At 44.0% G+C, this 10469-nt stretch overlaps 1 protein-coding gene across 1 annotated transcript in view; it reads right to left on the reverse strand.

The window, feature by feature from the left end:
- Nucleotides 1-10263, reverse strand: part of CPD (carboxypeptidase D) — a 50929-nt gene extending 40666 nt beyond the window's left edge. The window contains exons 1-2 of the mRNA XM_070735436.1: nt 9504-10263; nt 5577-5824 (exon numbers count right to left, since the gene is read on the reverse strand). Of these exons, the coding sequence (XP_070591537.1) occupies nt 5577-5824; nt 9504-10168 (913 nt within the window). The 5' untranslated portion in view covers nt 10169-10263. The remainder of the gene's footprint in view (nt 1-5576; nt 5825-9503) is intronic.
- Nucleotides 10264-10469: the final 206 nt, after the last annotated feature.

A 10469-nucleotide genomic window follows, 5' to 3' on the forward strand; every position in this document is an offset into this window, starting at 1 on the left:
GGGCTCCTGCCAGGTATAGTGGTGAGTCATTTGTAGAGGGCCTTTGGAAAACAAGGATGGAGAGGGAAACTTCCTCCATCGTTACCCTCCTGAATCTCTCGGGGGCTTTTGATAACACTGGTTTTATCAAATGTACATGCTGCCAGACTCCCATTGAGTTTGGGTGGCTCACAATACTAAAACAAGAGAAATGCATTAATAGCTAGTAAAAAATAAAAATTTAAAAATGGCAAGTATAACAAAATGGGGAGGAAGGAAGCAGAGTCTTCACTCTCCCTCACTAAAAGTTCAGGAGGAAAACCCAGGACAAAGTAGGGGGTCATCTGGATCTTGGGAGAACCCTCATTCAAGAGGTCAAGGTATTAGACTGTGTGTGTGCGCACTATTTTGTGGTGGTTTTTTTCCTTTACTTGGCGTCAGTTTTTCTCCCCTTCTATTTAATAATGACCTGAAACCGATGGACACAGGTCATCCAACAGCACAGAGTCAGAGATCATCAGCTGATCATGCTCAGTTCCACCTCTGGCCAGGCAAATGAGGCCACTGAGGTGCTTATTCATTGCCTGGAGGTTGTGAAAGTCTAGATGTGCAGGAATAGACTGCAACTCAAGATGGAGTTAATCCAGCTGTTATTTATGTTTAATTCTCTATGGACTAGCAGTCACCCAGAATTTGGTAGTTCTTCTAGACTCATGGCTCTTGTTTGAGGAGCAGGTGCCAGCTTGGGTAGGGAACGTTTGTCCATTTTTGTGAGCCAATTGCATATCTTTCTGTAGTGGGATGCCTTTCTGACAATTTGTGCCCATGTCACTTCCCAATTGGATTATTGCAATGTGCTCAATATACAATTGTCCAGGAATAGGAATAGCAAAGAATAGAACATAATAACATTTGAATAGAGGATAGGATAGGATTCTTAATTGGCTATGTGTGACTGGACACACAAGGAATTTGTCTCTGTGCACAAACTCTCAGAAACATAGAAACATAGAAGACTGATGGCAGAAAAAGACCTCATGGTCCATCTAGTCTGCCCTTATACTATTTCCTGTATTTTATCTTAGGATGGATATACGTTTATCCCAGGCATGTTTAAATTTTGTTACTGTGGATTTACCAACCACGTCTTCTGGAAGTTTGTTTCAAGTATCTACTGCTCTTTCAGTCAAATAATATTTTCTCACGTTGCTTCTGATCTTTCCCCCAACTAACTTCAGATTGTGTCCCCTTGTTCTTGGGTTCACTTTCCTATTAAAAACACTTCCCTCCTGGACCTTATTTAACCCTTTAACATATTTAAATGTTTCGATCATGTCCCCCCTTTTCCTTCTGTCCTCCAGACTATACAGATTGAGTTCATTAAGTCTTTCCTGATAGGTTTTATGCTTAAGACATTCCATCATTTTTGTAGCCCGTCTTTGGAACCGTTTAATTTTGTCAATATTATTATTATTATTTATTAGATTTGTATGCTGCCCCCTCCAAAAACTCGGGGCGGCTCACAACATATCTTTTTGTAGGTGAGGTCTCCAGAACTGAACACAGTGTTCCAAATGTGGTCTCACCAGCGCTCTATACAGCGGGATCACAATCTCCCACTTCCTGCTTGTTCTACCTCTAGCTATGCTGCCAAGCATTCTACTTGCTTTCCCGACCGCCTGACTGCACTGCTCACCCATTTTGAGACTTTCAGAAATCATTACCCCTAAATCCTTCTCTTCTGAAGTTTTTTCTAACATGGAACTGCCAATACAATACTCAGATTGAGGATTCTTTTTCCCCAAGTGCATTATTTTACATTTGGAAATATTAAAACTGCAGTTCCCATTGCTTTGACCATTTATCTAGTAAAGCTAAATCATTTGCCATATTACAGAAGCCTCTTAGTGTACAAATATATAACAACAAAGCTATAGGTGATAGATCACAAATCATAGTTACAATCATTAATCTTAAGTAACAAACAACGTGATGAATCATAAGAAACCAATAGGAGACAGTAGTAGAAAAGATGAGATGATGAGAAAAGACGATAAATGCGAAAGTTGGTAATAGCAATACAGTCTAATACATGGGTAATTTTCTTATGCCTAACTATATTTGTTAGCGTCCAGAGGGAAAAAGCTGCAACAGATTACGTCCAGGATGTGAAAGGTCTGACTGGTTTAAAAGGCAACAGAAGAGGTATCAAAAGGTACCCTTTGAAGAGGTATCAGCAGATGCAGCTTTGCCCAAGTTAAACCGCTATTACACAAGCTGCGCTGGCTCTCAGTAGGCTTCTAAATGCTACTGAAGGCGCTGGATTGTACACTGGTCCAGCTTACTTTTGAGATCATATATTCCTAAGGGTTTCTTAGGTGCACCAAGGTGGCTGAAGCCCGTATTCACTGGTTAAGCAATGTGTCATCTTATGGGACCAAGGAGTCATGCCTTGTCTACTGCAGCACATGCCAGGTGGAAGTTCCCCCCCTGAGATCCATAAAAGCATCCTACAACCTTTGTGACACCAGGGACCAGTTCTGTGGAGAGGGGTTTTTACGTGGACCACAGATGGTATGGTTTTGCATGCTGCCTGCATCCCATGGATGGGGTGTTGCTAATTTGCGTGGCCCGGTTTCTAGCATGCTGTGGATCAGGGATTGGGGACCCCTGATCCAGAAGGTCCCAACTTTTCTGGCTTAAATCCAGACAATGAACTAGAATGCAAGATGAGCTTAATATAGGTGTGGCTGGGTTATTGTGCTATGAGTATTATAGTGTTGTGTCTGTTGTCTAGAATGGTAGGTGTGTTATTATATTGTTTCAATTTTCAATGGTTAGGCTCGCAGAATTCATGCTTAAAATGGGCAGCCATGGAAATTTTCCAAATACTGATAATTAGCTTTATGTAACATGGGAAACTGATTGTCTAAAGGACTTTAAAAGATACTGTAAATATTACAGAGCCAAGGAGGATTTTCTCTTAAGAATATATAAAAATGTTTTGAAGTTCACAGCTACTAACAGATCTGCTTGTAAGAGCGAATAGCACCAGTTTGTCACATATTATTATTTTAACGAAGAGAGAAACAGATTGCAATGAAGTTTACCCAATAAATGCTGCGAAGCATTAAAAAGCAAGAAACACAGTTGGAACAGCTGGTCTCTGTGATATACTTTAAAAAAAACCCTACAATTTAAAAATGCATTACATAAGAAAATTAATTAAAAGGAAAAAGCAAAAGACAAAATAAGATTCAGACGCTATAACATTTGTTTCAATTATTACTGTTGCCATATAATATGGTAGGGGTGACATTTATGAGTTTTAGATTTATGATATTTTAATGTTGTTTTTGTTTAGACGGTGTGAATTTCATCATATTAACATTAGATTAACAGAGTTGGAAGGACCTTACAGGTCATCTAGTCCAACCTCCGGCCCAAGCAGGAATTATAGATTAGATTTATTGGATTTATATGCCGCCCCTCTCCGCAAACTCGGGGCGGCTCGGGTAGTATACTAAAATAAATGTTTCCCATATGATAAGTGATCAGGGACTTTTATTTCAAAATACCTAGAGGACATCACACTGCTTTTATATATAAGACATGCATTTTCCTGTTATGTTAGCAAAGAATTCATCAACAATTCATTGTTTTCTCCCTAACAGATGTATTTTTAAATACAAAAAAAGAAAAGAAATTAAGCTTCTTCAAGGATATCCTGATTTGAGCTGAGTAATAATTTTAAGTTTTACAACTATTTACTCATTCTATTTCCTTTTACAGTACATTAAACACAGCAGTCCTTGTAAATATGACTAGCTCATATCTTATTTGGGTGTGTTCGCTATGATGAAAGAGAGAAACCAGGGCTATAACAGGAAAAGAAGATAATGATTGCTGATAAAAAAGAGATAGTTTTATTTAAATAAGACATTTGGCCAGTGTAAAAATCTGCTGACTAAATTATTAAATTTTAAATTATTAAAATTAAATCATTAACTTTATTAGGATAAATGGTTTCAATTTCTACCCTCTTTTAGAGGGAAAAAGGTGTGTCTTATACTCTGAACCTGGAGCCCGCTTAGGAGCTTCCGCCTGCCCAGAGAAGCCGCAGTCACCACCGCCACTGCAGCCACCGCTGCGGGAAGAGCCGTGCCGGGCTCCGAAGTTTGCAAAAGTTTCCGCACCACCTCTGCGGCTGGGAGACTCGATGGGGAAGGAAGCCATGTTCAGGTGCGGGTGTCCAGGCCCCCTCGCACCCCTGGCCTGTCGCCGCTGCCCTCCGCCCATCCTATCCGCCTATCTCTCTGGCTTTCTCCTCCTCCACCTCCCGCCTTGGGGCGTGGCTCCTCCCGCAGCGGTGGCAGCAGTGGCGGCTGCGGCTTCTCTTCCTCCTCCGGCCGCTAGTGAGGATCCTGGCAGGCCGCTTCAAGCGGCCCTCTTGCAGCCCCTTCGCTGACAGCGCTCCCAGCGAAGGGGCTGCAAGAGGGGCGGGACAGGCATTCCCGAAGCGCTCGGTGAAAGCGCTCCCAGCGAAGGGGCTGCAAGAGGGGCGGGACAGGCATTCCCGAAGCGCTCGGTGAAAGCGCTCCCAGCGAAGGGGCTGCAAGAGGGGCGGGACAGGCATTCCCGAAGCGCTCGGTGAAAGCGCTCCCAGCGAAGGGGCTGCAAGAGGGGCGGGACAGGCATTCCCGAAGCGCTCGGTGAAAGCGCTCCCAGCGAAGGGGCTGCAAGAGGGGCGGGACAGGCATTCCCGAAGCGCTCGGTGAAAGCGCTCCCAGCGAAGGGGCTGCAAGAGCACTTTCTCCGAGTGCTTCTGGAACACCTGCCCCGCCTGTCCTGCAGCCCCTTCGCTGACAGCCCTGGACGAAAGTGTTCCCAGCAAAGGGGCTACGAGAGGGGTGGGGCAGGCATTCCCAAAGCGCTCGGAGAAAACCCTCTCACAGCCCCTTCGCTGGGAGCGCTTTCGCTGAGCCAGCCCCTTCGTTGACAGACCTGGCACTGAGCCCCCAAACGATGCAGGGGGCCTCCCGCAGCCACCACTCTGCTCCAGTCCCGCCCTTCCAAAGGGTGGGACTGCCAGTCCCGGTGGATTCCATCCCTCTGGCCAGGACAAGAGGATAGTGGCGGCAGTTTCCCTTTGAGAAGCAGCAGCAGTGCCGGGAATGTCACGTCCACCACCACCCCGCCGCCCCCAAATAAGGATCTGAATGCCGGCAGTAATGGACAAAAGGGGTGAGTATTGGGCTTGCACACATTGTTTGCTTTTCCATTGATTCCTATGGGAAACAGTGTTTCATCTGATGAACTTTACACCTTACCAACCTCGTCCCAGAACCAATTAAGTTCATAAGATGAGGTATTACTGTACTAGTTAAACCCGATGGTTTCTTAATATATTGCTTTAGTGGGTACAATGACATTTAAACAAGCAGAATCAATAGCCACCACTGGCCCTGTTGCTAGGATACTTTCTTTTCAGTAGTGTATTTCTCTATAGGGCCATTTATTTCCAACATTATCCATGCTGCTCTACATCGAAAGGCTCCGATCAATTAGCTGTCAATCAAGTCAGTTGAGCAACCTACCTTCTACATCATACCACTGAGCTCCATTGGTGATGCCATCTTTGAAGGTTTCTTTCTCTTCCCCAGGACAGTTTGGGGTGCCCGTTTTCATGATGGGATGGTTTGACGCATAGGCTTTTGCCAGGTATTTGAAAACTTCATCGTCAGCCGATTTACTGTATATCCCAGAGGACTTGTGCGACTTTGAGTCATCAAATGGATAGCTTGCAACAACAGTTCCCCCATGAAAGTTCCCAGAAAGCACAAAGCTATATTTAAAACAACAAGAGAACAACACTAATCAGTCTTCGGAGAAGGGTGGCATACAAATTCAATAAATAAATAAATAAAATCTTAGCAGTTTGGAGTTAAGAGTATTTATTTTCCTATCAAAGTAGTTGTGCTTGTATCAACAACAGTAAAACCAAATTGCAGAAACATCAATGGATACCTGAAAGCTATGTAACCTCATATCAAAAAAGGGTGAATGCCCTAAATACTGTATAGTGGATCGACTACAACAGGTGAGGAGAAGATTCTAACCTCCCAGCCTCAGAACCATTGCAGGGTGGTGGAGAAATTGCAATACTTGACCAGGAGTAGGGAGACCCAGGTTATATTCCCTCCCGAGCTAATAAGCTGCAAGGGTGACACCCACCACCCCCATCCAATTTTTGAAAGGTTATTGTAAGAGAAAATAGTATGCACTTCAAAACAAACACACACTAAACAAAGATCATTTATTTTATTTTATTTTATTATTTTATTTATTAGTTTGGCTACTGGCTAAGATGCTGGCCTAGAAACCAGGAGACTGAGAGTTCTACTCCACACTTAGCCATGAAAGGGGGCTGAGCCAAACACCAGGAGCTACTGAGTTCTAATCATGAAATCCAACTGGGTGACTTCAAGTTAGTCCCTCTGTTTTGGGGGAAAAATGAAGGTGGAGGATTATGCTGATAGTTATTGAAGACCATCAAAATTTCATTTCAATATGTGCCATTTTGTGTGCACAAAAATGGCAATATAGTAGAGTAATAAGAAGCCAGCAAAATGAATAAATAAACGTGTGTTAGATTTTTATATTATATATAAACATATGAGGAGTCCTTGGTGCTCTCTGAGCTTGTTTTCTAGCAGGCATTTCATTACATTTAATTTCACAAAATATAGACAGATTTAACCATAGTTTCAATCAGGAAAATGTGACCATCCTAGATCAAGGCAAATCCAAAAATGCCAGGGAATTTCTAGAAGCCTGACATTCTGACAAATCAACCATCAACAGACACATGCCTGTAAATATTAACAATATCTCCATTCAGCTCCAAAAGGAACTAAAAAACCCCAAAGCACTTCTCCATCAGCAATCAGCACCCAGATCAGCATAAATTAACTTCAAGATTAACATCAGACCAGCAATCAAATAAATAACAGTCCAATCAAGAAACTGCCAAAGAAGCTAACAGGAAGGAACCCAACCAAAGAATCTCTAAGACCAACCCAACAAATAATAGGACAAGTCACCAGAACATAAACTGACAGGAGCCTGCAGTCCTTACTACAGTAACACTGATGATGTTACCTAGATGGGACATGGAATGTCTGCAACAAAACAAGGAAGCTCAGAGGACACCAAGGAGCCCAATTTCCCTCCTCCTCCTCTCCAGAAACCCCCCTCCCTTCTAGCAACCTAGCTGGGTCATGAAATGTCTGCAAGAAATCAAGCAAGCTCAGAGAGCACCCAGGACCTCCCATGTCAACACTGAGCTACTGGGGAGTCCAGAGCATGATATCATGGTCTTTCAAGGATGCCAATGCTATACACACACATATACCAGTGTGAATATATGGATATACAGTACACTCAAGTGTAAGTAAAGGGATATATGTATATGTATATATATATATATATATGTTTTCGTAAATTTTCACGGGTATATGTATGTAGATTGTTCTGAGTTCGGGTTTTGCCCTGTGTAATGTAAACATTACACAGGGCAAAACCCGAACTCAGAACAATCTACATATATACAGTATATATATATATATATATATATATATATATATATATATATACACACACACACACACACACACACACACACACACACACACATATTTTTGCTGATAATGAAAAGGAAGGGAGACTAGTACAGATCTATTTGAAGCTAATTTGCTCTCATCAGCTAACCATACCCTTCCCAGGATTTGAACCTGGGCAGTTTGCCTGTAAAGCAGTAGCTTTAACCTCTAGGCCACAGGTTTTCCTCATCTCAGGTTGTACCAGGGAAGAGTTATATGTTTTTTTCTGTCGAATTACCCTGGTATATTTAAATAAGCAATCAGGAAACAATATTAATATAAATAAGGATGCAAGCAACATATCACATTCAAACAGTCATAAGTGGGAAGAGATGGGTGATGTATTTATAACTGTCATTAAGTGTTGTACCTCATGATTCTTGACAAGTGTATCTTTTCTTTTATGTACACTAAGAGCATCTGCACCAAAGACATTCCTTGTGTGTCTAATCACACTTGGCCAATAAAGAATTCTGTTCTGTTCTATTCTATAAACATACATACATTCTTTGACTTATACTACAGTTAATGACCTTCACAGTTAGAAAAGCAGAATGACTTATGACCATTTTTCACACATACCACTGTTGAAGCATCCCAATGGTCATAAGTCACTTTTCAGTGCCGTTGTAACTTTGAATGGTCTCTAAATGAGCTGTTCTCAGTCAAGGACTATGTATGTGTATGCACATATGTACATATCTGTGTATGTACACACACACACACACACACACACACACACAATTATACACAAGTGCTGCCTTATTCCTAGTTGTGGTGGGTATGCCCCTTTTGAGTTGGGCAATGCAACTTCTGGTTTAATATATATAATATTGTGTGTGTGTGTATATGTATTACATACATACATATACACAATACATACCTATATATCTGCACTTCTATTCTACTAGTTTTTCTCATCATTCCTATCCTTTTCCTCCCACTTAAGACTGTATGACTGTAACTTGTTGCTTGTATCCTAAGATTTTTATCAATATTGTTTCTTCATTGCTTATTTGACCCCTATGACAATCATTAAGTGTTGTACCACATGATTCTTGACAAATGTATCTTTTTCTTTTATGTATTCTGAGAGCATATGCAGCAAGACAAATTCCTTGTGTGTCCAATCATACTTGGCCAATAAAATTCTATTCTATTCTATATATAAACACATACACACACAGAGGGTTTCTTCTGTTGAATCACCCTGGTACTGTATACCCAAATAAGAGAGGGAACACATACCGGTAGCTTCCTTTTTGCCTATCAATTCCTCCAGGGGCCATATATAAGGCAGATCGATTTTTATAGCCAACAAACTACATTCTATATGTGTAACATATTTTTTTGCTGATAATGAAAAGGGAGATTAGTATAGTCTCTCAGTCGCTCGCTCTCTCTCTCTCTCTCTCTCTCTCTCTCTCTCTCTCTCTCTATATATATATATATATATATATATATATATATATACATACACATCACTTATCAGCAAAAATAACCATAGACATAAACATACACACTGCTCAAAAAAATAAAGGGAACACTTAAACACAATATAACTCCAAGTAAATCAAACTTCTGTGAAATCAAACTGTCCACTTAGTGTCCAACACTGATTGACAATCAATTTCACACATGCTGTTGTGCACATTCAACTTTGGACAGAAAAAAGTATTCAATGAGAATATTTCATTCATTCAGATCTAGGATGGATCCTTTGATATACACACACCCACCCACCCCTCAAAGCAGAAGCTGCCCCACCACCTCAAAAGGGGCGTGGCCACCGCAGGAGCAAGGCGGCGCTTCCGAGCGCAGAGCCGGTCAAGCCCCGCCCCCCACGTGCGCTTCCCTCCTCACCGGTTGCGCCGCATCCACTCCATCAGCGCACGCACTTCGGGGACGGCGGCCAGGTCAGGTTGGTGGGCGCCGAACTGGTCGGGGAAACTGCGGTTGAGGTCGATTCCCCGCCCGTTCTCCCGCCCGCCGGTTCCTTGGCAGTCCCCTTCCCGGGCTCGCGCGAAGCCGTCCGGGTTGAGACTGGGCAGGAGGAAGAGGTCGGTGGTGTTGAGGAGGCGGCGGACCCGGGGCTCCCCGCGAGCCCAGCCGGCCACTAGCTCCCGGGCCAGGCGCACCAGTAGCTGCCGGCCCAGCGTCTCGTCGCCGTGCATGTTGGCCACCAGCTTCACCTGAGGGCGGCCCGCCAAGGGAGGCCCGCCGAGGCGGCCACTGTCCCCTGGGAGGCCTTCGCTGAGGCGCAGCACCCACAGCTCGCGGCCCTCGCTGGAGCGGCCGATGGAGAAGCGCCGCGCCAGGCCTCGCGGAGCCTCTTCCTCAGAGAGCCGCCTCAGCGTTTCGCCCAGCTCGGTTTCGTCCAGATAATGCGGGCTCTCCGAGGGAGAAGAAGCGGCCTCAGCTTTCTTAATATGCACCCCCGCCCGGCCCGCGCCGCACTGCCACGAGAGCAACAAAAAGAGTGGAATCCACGGCCTCCAAGCCGCCCCGCGCCGGCTTCGGCCCGCCATAACGCCGCTTCGCTTCTGACAGTCGCCGCCGCCTCTGAGAGGAAAATGCTCCTGAGGTAACTCGACACCCGATTGGTGCGCCGGGAAGACGGCGGCCGACCAATCAGAACGGGGCGTGAAAGTATCCACTAGGGAGATTCTCCGATAGCTAATGAGGGCTCGAGGATGTAGCGGCGGAAGGCGGGCTAAGAGTCCATAGGGCGAGCCGGAAAGGGGCGGGGATAGTTCCTTGACGTAATGTACGCAAGGTAGAGTGGAATGGGGAACGATACGTGGAAAGTCGGGATGGAGTCAATGACGT

This window comes from Erythrolamprus reginae, chromosome 1, assembly GCF_031021105.1.
Source record: "Erythrolamprus reginae isolate rEryReg1 chromosome 1, rEryReg1.hap1, whole genome shotgun sequence".
Classification (NCBI taxonomy): domain Eukaryota; kingdom Metazoa; phylum Chordata; class Lepidosauria; order Squamata; family Dipsadidae; genus Erythrolamprus; species Erythrolamprus reginae.